The sequence below is a fragment of the Natator depressus genome, chromosome 6 (assembly GCF_965152275.1).
Source record: "Natator depressus isolate rNatDep1 chromosome 6, rNatDep2.hap1, whole genome shotgun sequence".
Taxonomy (NCBI): domain Eukaryota; kingdom Metazoa; phylum Chordata; order Testudines; family Cheloniidae; genus Natator; species Natator depressus.
The window spans coordinates 125,361,455-125,385,114 of record NC_134239.1 but is presented as its reverse complement, the minus strand read 5'-3'; the positions used below and the strand labels follow the sequence as shown (position 1 = coordinate 125,385,114).

General features: G+C 47.5%; 1 protein-coding gene across 2 annotated transcripts in view; it reads right to left on the bottom strand.

Annotated features, from left to right (window-relative positions):
- NIN (ninein) overlaps window positions 1-23,660 on the bottom strand; it is a 107,125-nt gene that overhangs the window by 55,179 nt on the left and 28,286 nt on the right. For both annotated transcript variants that reach the window (XM_074956545.1, XM_074956544.1), the window contains exons 4-5: window positions 13,251-13,423; window positions 2,159-2,198 (exon numbers count right to left, since the gene is read on the bottom strand). In XM_074956545.1, the coding sequence (XP_074812646.1) occupies window positions 2,159-2,198; window positions 13,251-13,423 (213 nt within the window). The remainder of the gene's footprint in view (window positions 1-2,158; window positions 2,199-13,250; window positions 13,424-23,660) is intronic.

Sequence of the window (23,660 nt, the reverse complement as noted above, 5' to 3'; positions counted from 1 at the left end):
AAAGGGAAGATCTTGCAGCATGTCTAACTCTCACATGCTCCATCATGGGCTTTGGGATCTGCACTATCCAACGGGAAGGCAACTCCCTTGATGCTCAAATGCCCTGTAGTATGTAACTCAACTGGGACCTGAACCACGAGGAGTTTTGGAGACTGGGATCAAGGCCTTCAGCTGGCAGTGAATGCAGACTGGGGGCCAGTGGAGGGCCAAGAGCGTAGGCTGGACGTGCTCACTGCACCCTAGATGGAGGAGGAAGCGGTCAGCTGCATTCCACACAAGCTGGAGCTTTTCAGAGTTGTGTAATCTCTGTCAGAGTTCTTCCCTCGATAGTTGTGTGTCGGCTACTAGGGCCAGACCTGGTTATCGCTAGGGTGTCCTACTGCCCTGGCCATGCTCCTACGGTAAGACGTTCAGAACCCCCCCATCCCAAAACCATCTGAATATGCCATTAAGCAAATGTTTTGATCAAGATACGTTTAAACAATTTTCTGTCACCAGCAACCTCCACTTGAATCCCTTCCTCCAAGCAAATAAATTCAGTGCAATACTATACAGCTGAAAATGTTAATGTTTAAAGGGTTACTTGAAAGGTTTAGAAGACTTTGTTGCAACTCCCCACACCAGCCTGAACTCTCCCTTTTACACACCACACACACACACACTCTGGGGGCTGTGGGGGAAGAAACTGGTATTTCCAAAGTAAGTGGGAAACATTTAGCCATCTCTCAAATCAAAGCAGAGTCTTCAGGGTCTTTCTGTGGCTGACCAGCCTCCTGCGATCACTGCTCTCGAGTGGTGCGCCATAGTCCGTGAAGGCAGTGTGCTCTAGTGGGCAGGGTACTGCAGTGGGTGCCAGGAGACCAGTTTCATCCCTGGGTCTGCCACTGACCTCCTGCATGACCCTGCGCATTGAACTTCCGCGTCTCCTCCTACTCTTTGGACTGGGATGATCACTCCCTAGGTTTTGGTTGGAGCGTTTGGGCCACTGCTATACAAGCGATAAGACACACACAACAAAACCTTAAGGGAACAATTTAAACTCTAGCCAAGGCAGAAGGAAATCATTTAATTCTGTGGCTCATGCTGACATCTAGTGGCCAAGAGTGCACCTCCATCGAACAGTATCTCAGCATTCCCACTGCTGGGGAAAAGCCAGGAGAGGGGCCTGTTCGAGCAGCATCTATGGCGGTGGGTCTGCACTGCGGTAGCCCAATGAACCTCGTTACGCAGCAAGAGGCTTGATGTGTGTTGGTACACAGCGCCTCCCCCAGAACTCACAGCATGGGAACCCTGAGGAGCCGGCCATCACAAGACACGGGGACCTGTTAAGGGGGCAGGAGGAGAAACGAGGGAATGGGGTGGGAAAGACAAAGCAGGAGAAGAGGGAGATGAATGAGAACTGGGGAGACGTCTGCTTGGGACAGAAGAATGAGAATGGGTGAAGGTAGCAAGTAAGAGGAAATGTGCCCCCCCCTCCGGGGGGACTGGGATGCAGGAAGCTGAGAACCCTTCAGGAGAGGGAGCAGGATTGAAGGTGATCTAGGGCCACTGGCCTCCAGGGTGGGGCTCAGGCAGCCACCTCTCCCGGGCCCTGCTTTTTGTCTCATCCCAGCCTTGGGGCAGGTTTCCATTTCAATATGCCACTACAGAAAACTGAAGCCCTGCAGTCTACCTGCCGTTTGTGTGAGCTGGTCACCATTACACTAGCAGAGACTCATCAGCCATGCTCCACTGCAAGAGCATCTAAAGCCCCCTCTCCAGCAACCTGAACGGAGCACTTCTGCACAGGCCCTAGGAACAAGCACCGGCTTCCCAGAAGCGCAAAACCAATATTTTCAACCTTTCAGAGGGACAGGTTCCAGCACACAGGGATCTTGCATCCCCAGCGAGAGTGAGCCAGAAAACTTCCCTGGTCCATGTGGTTTTTAGTCTCAGACACTTGCAGCGGTTCCTGGGCTCTGCCCCGCTGAGCATTGCCCCATGTCAGAGGCCCCTGAACACTCCCCAGGGGAAGATACTGAGAGCTCGCCTTACAACTAGATTAGGTCTGAATCAGAAATTCTTACCAAGAAATGGCCATTGTTTCATTTTCCTTTTTTCCTCCCTTCCCCCGCTTAACTTTACAAGACTAAAAGCAGGTGCTTCTGCTTGTTCTTACCTTCTGCTTCATATTCCTCGCTGTCCTGAGTCTTCCAGTGCTAAGAAAATAATAGGTTCCACAGGTTATTATTATTCAAAGGCAGCACAGGTATAAAAGGAACTCTATGATCATCATCAGAGGAGCTACAGAATTCCAACATTGCCGAGATACTTTCATCTCCACAGCCCCCAGGGGCCAAGCTGTCGATCCCAGCCTGTCTGATGCCGTGCACTGATAGTAGTGTCTCTAGTCCAAGGTATTTCGGTGAGGGTTTGCCAGGGGCATTTCAAAATAAAATCACACTTCCTAGAAGTGTAGTTATTGCAAAAATCAGATTTGAAGATAACAGGCTAGAGCAGAGTCTGGTTAAACCAGTTCAGTTAGGAGGAAGGAAAGAAAGATTTTTAGAGGGGCTCTGTTAAGCAAACCAGTCCATCTGTCTTTGTGATGGGAGCATGTGGATGTGAAGGGGAAGATTTAAGGAAGGGTATGTGCCTAGACTTCCAGGTTTTGGACCATCTTTCCAATTCTGGAACAGCACCAGCCATCTCTCTTCTGCTCTGGCTATATGACAACCCAGGGAGGACAAGAATGACTAGCTCTAGCAAACTACACACTATGATCTCATCAACAGCAGGTACCTGGAATAGCTGCATCTTGCACACTGCCAGGTCCGGAACCCGCTTTCCCGCCGCAACAAGTCCACACAGCACACGCAGCAGATTTTCAGTGTCAAGATAAGCAGCAAGAAAGCTGCTCTGCACCCTTGTATACCGCCCCATCTGAACCAAGCTAAAATCCTGGCTCCCCCAGGCTTGCAGATGCGCTAAATTGATTGAATTAAGGCAGCGTGGGTTTGTTCACAACAGCCTTTCAGAAGTGCGAGCACACCTTTAAATCCTACTCTAGGCATTGCTTCCAGCTGTGACAGGTTAGAGACAGTTCGGGGAGAGAGCAGAGCACGGACGTGAGGTGAAATCTAGAAAAAACGCATTTGCAGGTCGTGGACTGTACATAGGTCCACGTGGCAAATAGGTACAACACACTAGCTTTAGCTTCCGAATGGTCCGAATGGATAGCCTCTTGTAGAGCGCGTTGCTGTAATCCTAGCCAAATATCCCATGCACCTGGGGCTGTGGATCGCCGGCGAGTAGCTGAGCTACAGTAAAGCCCCTCATACACGTATGATCAGGACATCTGCTCACAGAACATGCAACTTAAGGTGAACAAAGAGGCTTAAACTGTTCTTTAACTTGTCCACTGTGACACGGGTGGGAAAGGTCAGCCTGTACTCACCGAACCTGTCCCACATTTGGAAAGGAAACCATCAAATGGCCGCTGTAGGACAGGAAATGAAAACAACAAGCTCCTCCTTATCTAAACTAGAATATTTACTGGAGATGCTGAAAGACAAAACAAGTCACCGATGTACTCTCCGCCATCCCTATGGCAGCAGCCAGCTCCCTACAGAACGCCCTTCCCAGAGCTAGGGTGATCTTGGGTTAGCACAGTGCAACGGGGGGGGGGGGGAGGGGGGACGGACGACGACAAAATTAGGAACTTGTGTCATTGCCATCTCCTTCAGAAAGGGAACAAGTGCTGGTGAGGCAGTCTGAGCACTGGGCGGTTTGCTTGTCCTCCACCAGGCAGCCGTCCTGTTACGATTCCCTAGCACGTGGCAGTCAGCACCCAACTATCTGTGCCAGGTTACTTCCACAGTTCTATATTTCACATATATTAGTTAAAGGATTTACCAAGCACTGCACATCCATCCCTAGATATTGCTGCCCCTAATCAGCGGATGGGGCATTTCATCGCTCATGTACTCAGCACACATGAAGCCCGGCAATATTAGCTTTCATTCTAACGGCAGTATTAGCAGAGGTTACTTTTCCACAGTTAAAAAGAAGCACACGAAAGCATACGCATGTGACTGATGGATTTAGATTCAAAGTCACCCAGGACACAAAAGCTCTAAATCACAATATAAAAGTTTAATACGTCTCATTCAGATTACAGCTAAAAGCCATTAATCTACAACGTTACCATGGAAACTGGATTAGGTCACTGTACTTTTTTAGCACGGCTTCTTGCTTCTGTTTCATCATCTGGTCAACCACATGATACCAGCTCTGAACAGCACACAATTTGCGTGTCCACCACTGCCTTTCTGCGTTAATGGTACAGGAGTGAAAACCAGCAGCAGAGCAGTCTGGGGTAGGGGCAATTTATGCTTCCCTAGCAAGGACCCCCATGGAAAATAAAAACGGGTCTGGAGAATGCACCGCCAGAATATCCTCCAACGTGCATGAAGAGTCCAACGCCTTCTATAGCCTCAATGGGACGTCATGGATGTAAGCGAGCAAGAGCTGCTCGCACAGGTGCCAACTTTCTTCTGTCCGGGTGGGTGCTCGACCCCCGCTCTGCCTCGAGGCCTCGCCCCACACTGCCCCTTTCCCCAAAGCCCCACCCTCGCCCCCGCCTCTTCCTGCCCCCTCCCCTGGTCTCCCTGGCCCCACTCCGCTCCCTCCCCCCAGCACCTCTTGCCCACCACCGAACGCACACACCGACATGCACGCACACCCACCACGTGACAATCGCACCAGCACAAAAAACTGAAAAGTTTGCAAACAACCCATAGCCTGAAATATACAGTTCTGGCAAATATACCAACAGAGACTAGGAACGCATTCAAATATGGAATGAATGGCCTGAACGCGTGCCGCTTAGCCTCAGTGAATACTACTCCGCCAGCTCCACTCAGCAATGGCATTAAAGAATTAGGTTGGCTGGATTCCTAGTTTACCTCCAATGACCTCTCAGGAAAGAAAAATATACAGAAAACAGGAGTCGGGGGAACAAATGGCCACAACTTGTGTCTGTGGAAGTGGAAAACAGACGATACTCCTGTAGTCGACAATATACGGCCAAAGAATAGCCTCTAGGGCTCCAGAGATAGACGCAGCCTTCAAGCGTGTTTCTCAGCATCCTCCCTGAATTCCCTTTTGGTGGGAGGTGTGATTGGTTAAAGCAATCTGGATTTTAAAGCAGGAGAGGGTGAGGAGGAGAAGTCTCTCTGAGCCTGGTTGAGTAGGGTTTACATAGAATATCAGGGTTGGAAGGGACCTCAGGAGGTCATCTAGTCCAACCCCCCGCTCAAAGCAGGACCAATCCCCAATTTTTGCCCCAGAACCCTAAATGGCCCCCTCAAGGACTGAATTTACAACCCTGGGTTTAGCAAGCCAATGCTCAAACCACTGAGCTATCTCCGCCGCCCCCCCCCCCATATAAGTAGCACAATAATTTAAAAAATAAGAAATAAAATAAGAGCTGAACTGAAGCCACTGAAACTTCCAAGCACTCACTGGAGAAGCACCAGGTAATTTCATAAATCCAGACAGTGCAGAGAGGCTGAATGGTGAGCTAAACACCTGTCATCCCTGCTCTATGCTGATAATCAATTGTTGCAGACGCTGAAGGCCGAACGGCCCCGTTAGCCTGACTGCTGCAGTAATTCACTTCATCTGCAGGCGCGCTCCTCTGCCGCCCAGCATCAGAGGCTCTATTGTACTTGGCCACTGCAGCATCAGCTGGCAGGACCCTCTCCGCACATGGACTCGTTACCAGACTGAATGCTTGACAACAGCTTCATTGTGAGGCAGGGGTACAGGAGGTCAGAGGTCAAGCAACACCCAAAATGGCTGCCACAGAATGCAGCTAGCCTATTTCGGGAAGACAAAGGGAGACTGCCATCAGTGCTGTGGACCGTGCAGCTCAATGTCACGCAAGGCATTGTTATAGTGGGCGGGATTGTTCTACAGCGGGATGTGGGTCACACACATTACTGAGCCCGTGTGCAGAAGGCAGAGATTTTAGGAATGTATTATTTTGACAGGCACATGCTTTGCTGGGCTGAAGAGCAGATGGCTCAGGTTTTCAATGATCACTAGCTTCCAGCTCAGAACCCATGTAAGCATCTGCAGCCCGCTACATTTGCTCGCTGCAGCCTCTCTCCATAATAACTTAGCAACCTCTCCAACCCTACCATCTGCTTCAGTGAGACAGACCTTTGTTCTCGGTCCAAATATATTGCTAATTAAAATGATGATCAGGGGCTCACACTGCGCCTATTCTATCCTGCACATGTTCAAGCGATCCCTAGCACCAATGTTAACATAAGATTTTTTTCTAGGGGGGAGGGAGGGATGGGGGGATGGCATGTGTTTGCTGAAGGGTCGACTCATTGATGCAAACAGCCGGAACAAAGATCCCCAAAACTGAGCAAGCCTCTAAACTGCAACACAATTTACAGCTGCTTTCAATTACAAAGCACCACCACTAAGAGCCAATAGGGAGTCCGAACAATAGCCACTCACAGCTCCTGTTTTAAAAAGATAAACATGCTTTGGATTATCAGATTTGTACTTTGAAGACTTCAGGATACCAGATTTTGAAAAAAGTCACCGACACGATTTCTCTGCCCAACTTTGTGGGCCTCTTGGCAAGTGACAGAAGCCAGGGATGGAAAATTTTCCAGTTTCAATTACAGCCTTTTCAATCAAAAGCAAAGGAAAGTATACGTTCATAGTCCTCAGGCTTTTCCCCTGATTAAGCTGTTCCTTATCTGATAAACATGCAAATTCAGGAATAAGGCATATGGCTAGGACATAACCATCCCTCCACAGCACAGTAAGGAAGGAGGCAAAAAGTTTGGGTTTTGGCCATCTTAGTAGTAGAGGATTGCCAGAAAGACTTCTAGCTAGAGTGTTATACGGGTTGTCCATCACCACGGTACCTAAATAATTTCCACCGGTAGTAAACACAAAAATCGCTCTTCAAGCCCTGTTGGCAGGGTGAAGCTTACGGTTACAGACAAGTGTAAAGGGTGCAGCTGCTGGCGTGTTTGGGGAGGTAGTTGCAGGGAAGCTCCGTTGAAGAGGAAGTGGGTTTTGCCCTTGGTTCTGAGCACAGTGAGCATGGGGGTCGTTTATTTGGCAGCAGGTTCCATAGGCTTGGTCCAGCTCCTTGGAAAGCTCCATCTCCTTAAGATACAAGTCTTCCCCTGCTTGTCAACAGCTTTTGCCAGGGGAACCATGCAGGCCTGGGAGGCAGCCATCATGGAAGGAAAGGAAAGGCGATCAGGTAGCTGGCGCAAGCACTATGCAGGGCTTTGGATGTCAATGCAGCGACCTTGAGCTGGACTCTGCTGGGGAAGGGGAAGCAGTATACCAGGGTGATGTGTCCCTGGTAAGCAGTGCAGCCTCAGGGCGCTGGGCTAGCTACCGGGAACTGCAGCAAGCCAGCCTGGAAGTTACAAATGCCTGAATCACTGAGGCCAAATCAGCTACATGTAGCTACAGGCCGCAGTGAAAGGCTCCATCAGCGGGATGCTACATTGCAGTGTAGACACAGGAGGCATGGCTTGGGTGAGCCATGTATGAGGCTCTCTTCTCTATTCTACCTGCTGAAGCCAGGTCTCTCTGTCTACACTGCTCTTTATCCCCGCGCTATCGGGGCGTGCAGTGTCTGTACGCTACACGATGCCGTAAGTACAGATGTACCCGTCATCTCTTCGTTCCTCGCTGCTGAATGGAGTCCGTTCTAACCAACATGCTGTCGGGCAAATCATCAATTATAATTCAAAGCACAAAAAAACCACAAAGAGCTCATGGCACTTTTTGAACGTGGGGACTATTGGCTGACCCCCAGCATTGACAGCTGCAGGAGGTAAATATCTGCAACTCTGCTTTGCTGCTCTGAAGCGCGTCAGAGGGCAGCAGGTTAATAGCTATGATTGCAACAAGTTTTTAAAGCCCACGTCTAAGTGCTTGCATGGCTGCGGCGTGGATTAGCACCTCGTCCACAGGGCAGGCCAAGGCGCTCCTTCCCCATCTCCCAATTAGTCTGCACGTTAAGCAGAGTAATGACTGAGATTCCGCAAACAAATTAACGCCCCCCCCCAACCCCCCATAGTATAAGCAGGAAGAGAGGACGGAGTAAAGGAGGAAGTGGTCAGCTTCAGACATACAAGATGAACCCTTTTAATTGGCCCAGAGGCTGGTTCAAAGAAACATCCCAATTAAGCCACTGCCCCACTCTGTCAGATCCTTGTGGAACACATTGTGCTTGGGCTATTCACTCTTAATGAAGACAGCTACAAGCTGAAAGACACACAACAACAGAAACACTGGCCAAGGGCTGGCTTCCAAGGATTTAGTCCCACTAGCCACGTTTCTGAGAAGTGGCTTTAAAAAACGCTGAATGTCATCTTCGGGGGGGGGGTCATTCCTAATCAAATCTGTAGTGTCTTTTGCTCCCCTGCAGAGCCGAGAAGTTCCCGCTACAGTCTGGGAGGCTGAAGATACACACAAGTTTTAGGGCTTCAGTACATATCAGCTGGCCCCTCTCGTTTTCAGACACACTACTGAGAGCATTACAGAAAGGTAGAAGGAAGGCACCGAGAAACTTATCCAAGTGTTGAGCAAACCTCACGAGGGACTATGCATCCCTCCTGAAAGAAAGCAGCACGAACACACCTACATTAGGATGTTTCATGCAGACAGAACAAGTATGGCAACTTAGTTAACTGACTGACCTTGTTAATTTACCAGCCTTTTACACCCACTTTACAGCTAACAGAAAGGAATACAATTAAGCAGAGTTTTCCCAGCTGGTGCACTTCCCGAGGAGGTGTATTAACTCTGATGTTGAGGTCGGTGCAGTACACGTGGCCTGCACCAGAGGAGATGGATTAGTTTCTCCATGGTGGCAAGCAAACACATTAGTGCATGTATCACCACAGAAGCCAGTTCTCTACCAAGTGTATTCAAGTGACTCCTGATCCGCAGAGTCTAATTACTGCAAGGAAGGCGAGATTGGAAAGCAAAGGAACGTAGAGCCATGTGGAATCGTTGGCAAGCAACACTAGCCAGGAGCTTGGTCTTTTAAAGTTCTGGTCTGGGTGATGGTGTTTTTTTCAAGTATATTTTTAAAGTTACACGTTTCCCTTCTCCCCTACAGATAACCAGGTTTTCCCTGCACAGGAGTATTGCAACGTGTACGCTCTCTCTACGAACAGCTGCCTGCTCCTACCTGCAATTCCGTATTTCAACGTTCCGGCAGCGGGTGTGTGCGGGGTCAACTAGAGCACACCGGGGAACGAATTCCGCCTCCCATCTTTGGAAAGGTCGGTGCAGCCACTCCGCTCGGACAGCTATCAAATCCACAGCTGACATGCTCCTTGTAGGGCAGTACCAAAGATCATGGATCTTATCCACCACTTAGTGGCATGCGGCTTGCGCCCCTCAGCAGCCACAGCCCTCCAAGGAAGCAGGGGAAGGAAACAAAAACCAGTGTTTCTTCTCCCTCACTGGACAATTTCCACTGAGTGCTACTGAACATTCAGCATCAGATTGACAGTATTTGGCAAACACACAGCAGAGTGGCAGGGACCCAGCATCAGCGAGGTGCTGCTGTGGCCATATGCTAATGCACCCTACCAAAGTTACACTACTTCTCCTCCCTTGCACCTTCTATGGCTTGTGGTGGTGGAAAGAGGAAGAGTCTCAGTGCTCACACGATGAGATGCACAAGTTTCATCCAGCAGTAGGATGGTGGAGTTTGAGATGCCCTGATTTTACACAACACAAGCAAAACAGGAGTTGAGATCTTTAGGCGAGCACAAGACTAGATCTATTATAAATAAAGCTTGATACAATCATGCATCTCTGGAACTGAACATTTCCAGGCTGGCAACTGGAGATGCAGGGGCTGAGAGGGGAAAGCAGCTTTCAGAACCTCAGGAATATTTATGAAGGGTCTCTTCTCAAAGCATGTGTCATTTTGGTGTGGCAGATTATGGCAGTGCAATGGAAATCACTAAGCACAAACGGAGAAGATAAGGGGATGGGAATGCCAGGAAAATCCCTATTGTATTATCTAAGAAATGCAAATAATGAAGGAACAAAGTTTTCTGCAAGCCAAGACTCGCCACCCTCCAGTTATGGCAGTTCTGTAAAACTGCACTGCAAAGGAACAGAGTAAGGCGGCCAGATTTCCTTAATCTCGGTTTGTACCACAATACACAGATTAACACTCTTGCATCAGATGGCTAGCCCAGTTATTCATCTTCTATATTAGCTAGTACTGTAGTTGCTACTGAGTTTTTACAGATGAACTGAACTGACGGCAGAAGACATGTCTCTTCTGCTCACAACACACTTCGTTAGACATGAAGCCAGAGTTATAGCCATAGCTTAATTACTGGCCCTTACTTTATTCAGAAGCACAAAGAGGCCAGAGGGAGGTATTCTGGTATTTAGTCAGCATGATCTAATGTGTAGAACAGTTATTAACATGCTACATCAACCGGATACAATCATGTATACTTCTGGGTTTTGAGTAGGAGACACCTTACAAGGCTGGGCCAGTGGTGACACTACCAGACATGATCTCGGGGTAGGACTGGACAGCTCCCCAGTTTACCTCAGGAGTTACACTTATCTACAGGCCAAATGTTTAAGTACAGACATGAGACTAAGTGAAGCTGCATCTTATTTACAAAGAACGCTTTTTACTCTGGGAGAAAATATTGCTCCGTATTAAGAGAGTGGCATCCAGGAGGCAATAATTCTGCAGTCGGATGTGGTTTTTCCGCTTGGCCCCAGTTCGAGGTGACAGTTTTGCATTGTAAGCCTCAGCCCCAGGCTCTGTATTCAGTTTAGAGTTGGCAGGTTTTATTTTTTTTAATATATGTAATTCTTACCAATAATATCAGTGTTTATTTTTAAGCATTTTTATCTATTTAACTTTTCACAGCCGTAGGAAATTATAGTGGTTTCAGACAATTATTTAATGACAGTAGATGCAGAGATTAAAAAAATTAAAGCTTTAAAAAACTGTTCGACCACAAACTGTCAACATCACATGTCAAAATAGAGAAAGTAAATCAACAAATCAGACCTGTATTTACTATTCATTCTCCCATCCACTTGAAACAAGCCTAATTTTCCAGTCTAAATCAATGGATTTTGATGAGAAGTTCTCAAGCCACGTTTTTCTTACTTCGCCTGTTAGTTTTGATCATCATCTATGGAAATATTTTCTCGACGGTTTTTGTGTGTACAGTGAAATCAACATTCACTGACATTTACCAGTAGAAACCTAATCCTTTTAAACCTAAATTATGCTAAACACACAATAGCCTATTTCCAAACAACATATAATTATGACAAGGACTCTGGAGATGCTACATTCAGCTCAAATTAGCTCTGCCCTGCTGCCCACTTTGATCAACTATTATGCACAATCTGGCCTTGTACCACATTCTCCCCAGCCGATGTGCAGGGTACAGCAAGGGAGAGAAGTTCGGAAAGAACTATGCTATGGGAAGCTATAGATTCAACAACGCTTTGATCCCAGCTACTCTGGTTTTCCCACAGACTTTACTCAACTGAAGCCCAAGTGAGCAGACTTGAGAAGCCATTTCCCTTCACAAAAAATAAAAAAGGGACCTGTTTCTGACCTCCTTTGTAAAGCACGGAGATTGAGGGATGAAAAGCACTTACATAAGACCTCGTTATTACTATTATATTTCTGAATGGATCTTATATTTCAGCTGCTTGGGCAGCATAAAGTTTGCAATCTTATCCTGCGGTGTTGGGGTTAAAGGAACAATGCTTGGACTGGGCAGGTAGGTCACACCCATATTATTCAGCTGAGGCTCCAGACCAGTGCTTTTCTTTGATAGTGGATTGCAGTGTCTGTGCGTACACATGGAGAGCTGGGTGCAGCTGGTAGCATCGGCTATCTGGTAGCATTCCTCCTGGGACCAAAGAGCCTAGATAGTTTTCTGAAATCCCAGGCCTATCCTAGCATCTTGTGATAGTGTAACTTGTGCTCAGCTTGATTTGGACTTTGGACTTTGCCTCCTAACTTGGACACTGAACTTTGGTATCGACCCTGGAACCCGACTACCAACTCCTCTGATCCTCCCAGCCTCAGGTGTGGCCCTGCTCTGACCCATGGCCCTGACCGCCCTTGTTGGGATCCTGACAGACTGCTCCAGAGCTCGTGCAAGAGCTGGGCTCCTCCGCGAATCTGCAGAATGGGCCATACAGCTCTTTGGAGTGTGACTGGAAGCCATCCTTCCTACTGCACTGAGCAAGCTCATGTCGCCTACAGAGCTTGCAGTGCGGCCTGCAAGTGGTCAGTTATACTAAAAAGTTCTTCATAAAGAGGAAAGATGGACTAGGGCAGAGAGGCAGGTGGACGGTAAGGAGCATTCATTACATCTACCCACAACCTTGGCAGGAGAGAGAGGCTGAGAATACAATTTGGGCACTGTGGAAAAAGCAACACTTAAGGAGAAGCCTTATTACAGCACACTCTTGGTAGCAGAACACTAACTTGCTTTGGGAGCACACAGTACTGTAGGGACGGACGTACACAATGGGGCTAAAATCGTTAGCAAACATTTGCATTGCTGGCACTGATGCTAATCCAGTTGGATTTCTCCAGCGTCACTGGACTGTTCACCTGCTCACTAGTGAATCAACATATTAACTCAGTGTTAAAATAAGAACCAAATGCTCATAAGGATGCCGCGAAGAGGTCTTTTTCCCCAAAAGGCAACCTTAAAAAGCATGCTATGAGACGCGCATTTAATAGTGTGTGATGTTCCCTTTCTTCCCTAATGCCCCACAGTGTCTGCCTTGTATTGTCTAGGTCAGCACATTTTTGCACAGATTTAAATTTGGGCCAGTGTAAGAGGGATGGGAGGAACAGAAATCGAAAGACAAGTAGCCGGATTTAAATCCTGAGTCAGTGAGCGTTCATCTATACCTGATGGTCACATACACAAGCTCAGATGGCACCCCATGGTTTGAACTCTGTCCCTGGTGGAGTTTAAACGTTTAATTCTGACACGAGAGCAGTGAAACCAATACAACAGCAGGAAACTGAACTGTGTTCCCTTACAAGGAAGGGAGTCACAAGGAGGCCAGGGTCATGTCCAGAACCTCCCTCCCCTCCCCTCCCCCATCCCATCAATGTGACACAGGTCCCGTGGATAGTCGCTTTCAGACTATAGATTTAAACGGGGACACTTTACCTCATCACAGTCATTGGAAGCAATGTGTGAACTCCGGGCTGCTTCATTGTGAGGCTCAATGACAGTCACCTCGGCAAACTCTTCCACGGATTCCCGAAACTCCGGCAGGGACCGCCTACCATAGCGTTTCCCACCCTTGACGTATTTGGGCTGGGCTTCTGGTGAAGAATCTACTGAATTAAAACAAAACACAGAAATGAAGACAGAGCATTGGCAGCATCATTCCTGCAGAAGAGGTCAGCCTTTAGTCCCAGCAAGATGCATCATCACACGACTGTAAAGAACAAGCTATTCCTTCACACTTGCGGCAATTCAAAGAGCAGCTCCTCTGGTAATTATATTGTCCACAGTACTGAGTCTGGGACATCTCTAGGTGGTGCCCATTCCCATGAATATTTGCACATGCGCTAGAAGGTCTCCAAAGCATGTCTTGCTTTGCAGCCCTAATTCTGCAGGCAGATTCTCTCAGCATCTTGGAGAGCGGTTTTGAGACCGCGGTTCTTGTAGGGGGTTCTCTCACCTGGAGAGCAGAGACAACTAAAACCAAACCAAACCCTCCCCAGAGAGGCAAATGCAAAACAGTAATTTAGAAAAAGACCCCAAATAAGCATTGCAAAAAGCAAAGAGCCCTAGAGGTGCCAGCATATGCCAGCTATGCAGTAGGTACTTAAGATTGCAGCTTTTGTTCCGGGCCACACATTACAGTCCATTTATCAACCCACACAGACTGGGAGCAGTCTGAAAAGTAGGCTGCAAGGCTATACCTATTGAATCACTGGGGATGGGCCTGTCCACGCCTAAAGGCCCCTCCCCTTAGCCTAAGGAGAGGAGCCACCGGACCCAGGCGTTAAGTGATTACAGGGGACAACTAATGAAACAAACAGGGACAGGCATGAGGATCACAGGTCCAAAATCTAGGATCCAGAGGAGGACACTGAACAGAATATCCCGGACAGTGCCCACTTCTCCTCAAAGGCATCCAGGGAGCCAGTGGACATGGCCTAGAGCAACTCTGCCTGGAGACTTGATTTCAGGAGGGATTGGAAATAGGCCCCACAGTCACAGAGCACGCCATGCCCCCTCCAGCTTCCTCCTCCTGGTATGGTTAATGGCCATCTTGGTCAGCACCAGGAGGAGGCTGACATGGAGATCTCGCGACTTAGTGGGGTTATGGCTGGGGTGTGTGTAAATAAGGAGATACAGGGAAAAGTGCAGTCAGAACTTAAGGAAGAGTTTCGGGAGGAGCCGGAAAAGGGGCTGAAACCTGGTGCACTCGATGTAAATGTGCTCCAGGGTTTCCCTCTCTTTGCAGAAAGAGCAGGTGTCAGGGGAGGTGGTGAACTGCTCCAGGTACGCGCCCATGCTCATGGCCCTGTGATGGAGCAGCCAACTAATACTCCAGCTGAGTCTCAAGAATTGCTCCTGTAGAACAAAACGGCCAGGAGATCTAAAAGCCTCCGTACTCGATAACAACATAACGTTGGGTTTTGTGCCACCTCCTCCGAGCAGTTCCCATTCCTCCACCATATCAAACATCACCAGCTAGTTACCACTAACAGTCTTAATACGCCACCAGACAGAACTGGCTGTACTCTGAAAAGTGATACTACAAAATGGCATCACCTTGAGGTCTATGTTCACTGTCCCTCACCGACTTCCAGACCGAATTCGCTCAGTTTGGAAGTAAAGATCGGTTTCACCGTCAGCCTTTCAAACTCAGCCTGGGATGTGAAAGTCATGACGAGCTGTTTCCGTCTTGCCCATCACCAGTAATGAAGATTACTGCATGCCTAATTATGTACTCTGTTACGCATGCACTACTCCGTGGTCTTCAGAGTCCCACCCTCAGAGACCTGTGCAACCCTCCCTTTGCTTTCAATGGATGCGGTACTTTTAATTGAAAAGTCTGAAAGCAACCCCGCAAGTGGGAGAAAACGAGCACTTGAGGAATGGGCTTTCCCGAGAAGGCACAGATGTTTTGATTGGAATACGCAACCGATCTTATCTACATGACAAGCAGGGTGCGCATCACATCTTGCATGGGGCATTAAAGAGCTAATGTCAACTGCAACCCCTTTTAGTTGTTTGTAATTGGGGCGGGGGGGGGGGGGGGGGGAAGGAGTCGTCTCTTAGCTCTTCTCACGTCCAAAATTTCAAGCCTCCCTAATAGGAACCTTCTATACGTGGCAGTGAAGTTCCCAGCACCGCTTACATAAAGTGATCAAAATTGAAAAGAGGGGAAGTTGTGCTATTTTTAGCATTAGTCATTCAATGTCCGGAATTTGATCAAATTAAATGGAGGATCAAATTAACCAGGGATTCAATTAAGGGAATGCTTCGTTTTGCTCTGTTTGTTAACTTTCGTATTTAAAAGTCCCACCAGGCTTTTTAGCCATTTGTAATGCACTGAGGCAGTGGTGAAGGCAGTAGCTTTTTAAAATAGTATTTGAAGAGAGCTCTGGTACAAAATAAATACAAGACTGCAACAGCAATAAAGACCGGAAAAGCCATTCAACCATTGAACAAATACATAGGGCTCTAAGAAAGTTATAGGGGCTTTATAACCCCCCTCTCCCCCATGTCATCTTGGATATTATTCCTTTAGATATGGATGCCATCTTCAAGCTTGTTAGAGGGAAAATATTCTGCAACTTAGCTATGCAATGAATTATAAAATACATAGGACGGGGAACGCTTTGATTTTTCCAGACTTACACGCCATCCATATATATTGCAGCTCTGGGGAACAAAATCTGTGCGCACGTTTGAACAAGATTTGCTGCAGCTGGGAGCTCACACATGAAAGTTGTGTGATGAAGGGCGCAGAGAGACTGATTAAGAGCCCAGAGAACAAAAGCAAACCTTATCACTGCTATTAAAGCTGGACTAACACCGAGCAATCTCTACCCCACAGCTTTCTCGGAAATGCTCTCTCTGAAATGCTAACATTTCTGGCTGCTTACTAGCCCATTTATTTTCTCCTGCCCTACTCCACAGCCCCCACCAAAAATGCTCTTGCCATGGTGCAGTCTTATTTCTCAAAGGCAGAAACACACCTTTGGGAAGGCCTGTATCTAGAAAGGTTTCAGGAAAGGTGAGAAATAGCTTGGTAACAATGCAGCTATTGCTAGATCTACTCCCCGACTCCTTAAATCCCAGCAGAATCCAGTTTCGTAAGGCTGGAAACCTCTAGCAGCATTGTGCACTTCACAGCTATTGTAACAAAAATTATTTTAAAATAGCTTCTGTGTAGAGGTGCGAGCATGTTTTAAGCTGGGCTTGCATTCTGAAAGCAGTCTGACAGGCACACCAAGAACCAGAGCATAGGGGAGACAACATAGAATTTGTTACTAGCGTCTGTTTTGGTTTTTCTAAATGCTCTTGCACAAGCCTTTTAGCAAACAAAAGGCTTTTGAAGACACAGGAGAACGACCTCTGACAACAGAACTTGACACTGGTGCTATTTGTGAAAAGCACAGTGAGACTGTGCTTGGAATGGAAAGGCCTGACTTTCTAACATGGATTATGCCTAAACCCAGCTGGCCAATGAGTCTAAGTGAAATGGACATTTCCATCTCCAGACTGCAAGGGAAAATGACGTTCCACAAACTTTACTTAAGGGCAGGGACAGACCAATGCGTCTTTCTATCCCGATTCCTTATCCCTAAGCAGTAAGGAATGAGTGAGAGATGATATGCCATGATCTGGGCACCTTAGCTGCATTGCTGGGCAACACACTGCTCAGAACAAAGCCTCATTGTTGTGAGGCAATTTCGTAATACCCCCCATTCCTTCCTTGCATTTAATTATCCTGAAGTGGAATTGTCTCAGCCAATCAAAACCCAGGGAATGCTGGAGAAGTACTGACCCATAACTGTACATTTCTCATTTATAGGATTCCCGGCACTCCAAATGTCTTAGGCTTCTGATTTGCATAATCACTGGTGCACCGTTATTTCTACATCGTACAGTGCTCCTCTAAATCCCTGAATTCAGTCTGGCTACTACCCTCTGAACACCACATCTATGTACCTACAAACATGTCCACTACATTTCCCCCCTCCGCCTAACCCCATATAGTATGCAATTAAGAGTCCCTCTTAGGGTACATCTACACTGCAAAGTGGCAGCCTGCAGCAGCAGGTCTCAGCGCCCAGGGCTACTGACTCAGCCCCCCAAGGCTTGTGCTACAGCACTAAAAAAGGCCGCGTAGACACTGCGGCTTGGCCTCTGAAGGCCACCCACCTCCTGAAGCTGCAGAGCTCAAACTCCAGCCGGAGCCACAACATCTGCCCAGCTGTTCCGAGCACCATATAGGTATCTTTAGTGGTGGTGTGGGTACAGTCTACCTCAAAGTGAGAGGAAGAGGCGCATACAGAAGGGAAATGGAGGGGCTAGAGGAGATCAAGGTTAAACTGGGTGGGATCAGAAGCTGAGGTGGCCATGTTTGTTGTGGCTATCCACAGACAGATGGGCAGTCTGATCTTAGCATGAAGGCGAGAGAACACTTCAATAATTAAAAAAAAAAAAAAAGACTCAACATGAAGGTGCTTCATGGTTAGGAAGTACTAAAAGTCACTGTGGTTCCAGAGTACAGTTATTTAGCCAAGAAGAGAGTTCTCCTGCCAACAGGAAGCTTCCCCAGCTACTGTGAAAGTCCTCAAGGAACACTGTGAAAGTCCTCAAGTTTCACCCCATCCCCCAAGGCATTATTTCTCAGAAGAGGGCATAAAAAGCAGTTCTACAAACAAACAACTATGCAGTTGCCCTACTCCACAGCCAACTGTTCGTCATTTCAAAATTATGAGCATTCAAATTATAGCAGCTGGAGCTATTTTTAGTATAGCAATATTTATGTAATTCAAAGTGAGGAAAATTTTCCATATACATTTGCTGGCAAAATGCTGAAGAAAGTGACCATCATATCCAGAGCAAAGCATTGTTTTGGTGCTGGTTTTTAACTGAGTTAACGTAAGTTCCTTAGTTCCAGCTTAAGTTATGAAGGCCACTACCGCCAGGACAGACTTCTTGGGCCCATGTTGTGTGTAGCACACAATAAAATAGCACAGAAACTTTAAAATCAATGTGATATGCTCATGAAGGTACACATGAGGTTGTGCTCGATGCAGACGTAAAGGAGCTGTTAGGTAAAGGAATACTAGATGGTATTTAGGTGCTGGGTATTAAAAGAAGTTTGTTAGCACGATGTGGACTCTTCTGTGTTTTTGGAAAGACCGATCATATTAAAAGCTCTTCCTGACCTCTGGTATTCCAGGGTGTGAACAGCGACACAGATCAAGTCATTGCTTTCCATGGAACCTCCGCCTATCATCTTGCCAAGAAGATGCTGAATGAAGACCAAATGAAGGTTGGTGGGGGATGCACTGACTTTCAATGAGATTTAGGTGCCGACCGCACTTTAGAAAAATCTTACCTAGTGCCTAACCTTCTACCCCTAGCTTGCAATTAATTATAGGATAAAACTTGACAGGCAGAGTGATCTTTATGGTAGCACATGCCTAGATTAAGTCCAGAAGGGACCCTTATGATAATCTAGTCAGTCCTGCAGTATAACGCAGGCAGGCATCACTGTGTGGAATCTTTAGCATCTAGCCCAGCAGCTTGGGATTGAAATAACATATAGTTTAAAGTGAGACATCCACTGTTGACGTAAGAACTACAAGTGATGGAGAATCTACCACATCTCCTGGTTATCTGTTTCAGTGAGTAAAGGCCTCCATAGTTCAAGCATCAATCTTTATTTTCTACCTCCTGGAACTAAACAGAGTACTTCAAAAGTACACTCTAGTCTCAGACCCTTGGAGTACAGAGAAGAGATGAGATTGAATCAGTCCTTCCAAGCCTTGTGGCAAATTTTCCCCTATTATTAAGCACAGTCTTCGCTTTCCTAGCCCAATCATCAAAAGCCAGCTACCACACAAAAGGGGTTTAAAAGGAGGGATGCCACTACCCTGAAAGCCAGTCATTTCAAGAGGAAATTAATTTCTTTGCTGCTTAAGATTCTTTAAAAAGAGACCAAATACTCCTAGTCATTGCAAACAAAGTCAGACAGCCTACCACCATGCAAATCACATTAGAGAGATAGAATCTAGTAAATCCTAATCCCCAGAGATACCAGGCATCGTCTAAACTCCTCTTAGGCCCTATTTCACACTTCAGTCTTAGCAATGTGCAGCCACAAAACAGCAAGCTACTGAGGCCTGCTGAAGCCGTTTGTCTGGCAGAGCAGAGGTTGCTGGAGTTTTAAAGAAACATGGCCCTTTTTCTAGGAGACGTGAGGTCCCTCCTATAAACGAATCATCGCCTGTTTGAAGGCCCCAGTAGTAAAAGCGGATTGCATGGGCACTCTCAGGCCCACATGGATGGCGCCCCACTGCGGAAAGTTTCCCATGTGAATCAGCTTGCAGAACTGGGGCGCAAGCAAAGCCAGGGAACAGGAACAGACCAAACAAGTCCAGCAGAAAGAGTCCCACGATGGCTAGGAACATTCACAGTGCTTGCAAGTTATTCCCAATATGCCTTTTGGGGGGCAGCATTAGGTGATCAGTTCTGTTCTCTCCAATATGTGTGTGTCATGAGCGAATGCAGCAGCCAACTGCATGTGAGTACTGCAGTAAGCGGCTCTTTAATTTTAGGGCATTCTTTTAATCTTTAACTCCATCCTGATAATCCACTCCTAACCAGGCTTCTAAAACACAAAACCCTACTTATTTGCTGCTACAGAAAAAAGCCTGATTAATTTTACACACACGTGACTGATTTTAGATATATATATATATTTTTTTAAATCTGCTTTATTATCCATGAACCATTTCCCCTCCAATTCTATACGGAGAAACAGGTGCATTCTGCTTGGTTAAACATGAAACAATGAGTGACTCCATGTTAACTGACAAGCACTGAAGTTATTAGGGATCTGTGCTCAAATGGCTCATTGCAGGACGGGAGCCCAAGTCTGAACACCCAGGGCAAAGACAGGTTTAAGAGGCCAAATGTATATGAAGCACAGTTACTGGTTTTCTGCCAGAGATTTATTTTCTCACACACACACACACACACACACACACACACCCACCCCACTCTTTTGAGGTGGCTGAAATCTCTCAACAATCGCTTGCTCCATGGCGGCCCGTGGGCTGACAGAGTGGCCACTGGAGGCCAGACACCAAGGATCCTTTAACTCTCCACTCTCTGCCTTTTTCTCTCTCTCTTCAACAGCCAACATCCTCCTCCTGCTGCTTTCTAGCTGGAGTTAATACAGCACTTCTTCAGGCCAGAGCGTTGGACAAGCAGCCACTTCCAAGCCAGGTGGGAATTCTGGATGGCAACTGTTGCACTTAGTCTGAGATGCTGATGCTCCAGTACAGAAGCCAGCTGGGTCTTTCCTGGCAACATCAGCCGCTACCCCCAGGGGTTAAAAACAGACTCCAAACAGGACAGGGAGCGCTCCCCGAATCAGCCTCAGAGGAAGGGGAAGTATGGGGAGCCCCCCCTCTACTTTCAACAGAGCAGGGGGAGCTGCTTACTTGGATCTCTGGCTACCCCCAGCCTTTACATCTGCTTAATAATGGAACAGAGTAGGTCTCTTTCCTGAGAGACGTGCTTCCAGCCGATTCACAATCCAGCGTCCTTTCCAGGAACACCGCCACGCCCGAGAGGAAAAACCCCCAAAGTGCATATTTCACTAGACCTGCTGCTGTGAAGCAGAAGAGCCGCAACCTCCCCCACCAAGCCATCCACTGGCCAAGTCCCCAGCCAGCTCCCGCTGCAGGAAGTGCTTATGCAGCAAGTGGCCATTCTTGTTCCTTTCTCTTCCGACATTGCAGTCTGGCACGTCCCCTTTGAACGCATCGTTACCCAGGAGAGAGCTCTGATCCAGCGCCGTCGCTTCTCTGAAGTCAGCAGGAACCCAGGACGTGATGTGTCCCGTAAGGCAGAACCCACCAAAGGGAGAATGGCTGCATCTGAACGAAAGCCACTGACAAGACATTCAGGCACATCAGAACGAAGCCCTTGGAGTTTCGTTATGTGAGATTCCTGCTGGATCAAAGGAAGCTCGCTGGCATGGCAGGAGCCCATTAGAGAACAGCCTTCTCATCCTTAGCTGTGCGCATGCAGGGCACGCTTCAAGGCAGAAGCCCCCTGCTGCCACTCCTGCCATCTGCCCCTTCCCAGTGAAACACACACAGCCCTGCAGCATCACTAATTCCATTATTCCAGCAAGCACACAGGCCGTCTTACTACCTGCCTTTCCTGGGGAAACTCAACCCCCTCCACTACCGCCAGCAGTCTCCGAATCAGCAAACTCACCCACGGGCTTCAACCCAAGTGTCCAGACCAAGAGCTCCCTCTGTTACTCAAGATCAACACGTTTAGCTTCCTTGGCCCCGCGCTTTTCTCCAAGAGAAAAACCTGCACAAAATCCTGTCCCAAGTGCTGGGAGCGCTCCCCAGACATCTCTTCCTCACCCCCTTGGTTATCTTCTAGCAGAAACCAATAGCCAGGAAGCAAACATGGGTCACAGCAACAGGCTGGATTCTTCTGGCCTCCCTACTTCTCACATTGTTTCAGTATCATGCAGGTTTCTCAAGGAAAATACCGAGATGGGCTGACTGGCTTCTTTGCTGCCTGCCAAACTGAAAGCTCAGTGTGAGCACACAAGCGTTCCCACACCCACAAGCTTGATTCCTCCTCTGCCCGCAACAGCTGTCGCGATAAGCTACGCTTTATGCATCAACTGGAGTGAATCATTCCTTCCTGAGCAGAGACCAGCTTCGAGTTCGAGACTGAAGTTCCCTGAAGCCCATTTCTGAACCAATCCCGCACCCCAATTTGAAATACGCCCTGATGTAGAGCAGTGTTACCTTACCAGGCATACGGACAGAGGCTTTCACAAAAGAACAAGTGCAGCACACACACACGGAAGAATCACGGCCTGAAAAACCTATGAATTTTTTTTTTAAATCTCATTATTTCTGGGGGCTTGATGGGCGGTTTTTGAAAGCTTGGGGCGGACGGTGCTCAAATTATGACACTTGATGAAAATCTGAAACCAACAGCATATACTAAATGAGAGAGGAGTTTTGCTCTAAATTTTAAGAAAAAGTGAACACCTCTACATTTTGCCAGCTTGTCAAAATGCATTAAATATACATTCCTTCCAGGCCTATAGGACTCCCTAGCTGACACATGATATTCAAAATCTAGATGACAAATAATTACTCTAATTATGTTGTGTCAATTTCGGTGGAATACACAGGCCCAGAGAGTTAAAGGTGTTAACGTGACTCTGTCCCTGTACAACGAGTAAGTGTGGTTCAGGGTTTCCAGTACAGAGACCTCGGCCTGCTTAGTACCATGGCAGATGCACCAGAAAATTCATGCCGAAGTTTGGGAGTTTATTGATCAAGTTACACAAGGAAAAAAGATATTCTGGAATTGGGAGTGAGTGTTTATGCATAATGATCATAATCAGAATTCCTTTTTCAGGGGGAGGATGTCCGTCGCATTTTGTCAAGCACCCCTTTTTGCTGGGGAAGAAAGAACTGAGCTGCAGAATTAACCCTGAATTATAAAGGAGTCAGTTTCCCCGCCTTTGACAAGATCAACACAAGAGGGAGAAGAGACAGGATAGTAAAAGTGTGGGGTGAGGTGGGCAGGGGGGAATACAGCTTTTATTGATGTTCTCAGCATAGAAGGCAGCTAATTAGTCATAGATGGATGCTATGGACTGGCAGGTCAACTGCGACAGCTGTTCCTCTGGACTCTGGGACGTGACCTAGCCTCTCCTTTATGGGTCTCTCTCATGCTGGGCAGAGCAGGACGGACTCTCTCATCTTGTTGTGTTCTGGCCATGTGGTACAGCTGGTTTTGGGATCAGGTGAAAAGCCAAGAGAAGTAGAACAGGAGGAAGATAATGGAAAGCAACACACGAGAGGGTGGTAAACAGCAGGCTCTTGCATGTATCAGGGTGAGTCCTCACTGGAGCAGCAGCAATGATCAGGCATCCCCACTGGTGCCCGGAGGTCTGACTGTCTCAGTGATATGATGGTCCTCGAGGCTCACAAAGAAGAGTCCCTAGAGCGAAGTGAATGCCGGCCGGCCCTCCCCACCCCTCCAGGAATCCCTCAGCCAGTTCCCCACACCCTACCCTTTTTAAGGGCCACAAAAAGGGGTGATAGGCAGAACAGCCTATCCTCTCATTATCCTGCTCACCAGTCAGATCTGATTTCCAACACTCCAATTTTAGTCCACAGATTTCCAGTCCCACTCTTCTTGTTCACCAGACATGGTCTCACCAGTCCTTGAGTTGCATCAGTAGGCCTTTTTGTTTGGGCTTACCGAGTGGTCTGTCTCCTTTAGATACCTTTCCCCACCAACATTTGTTAG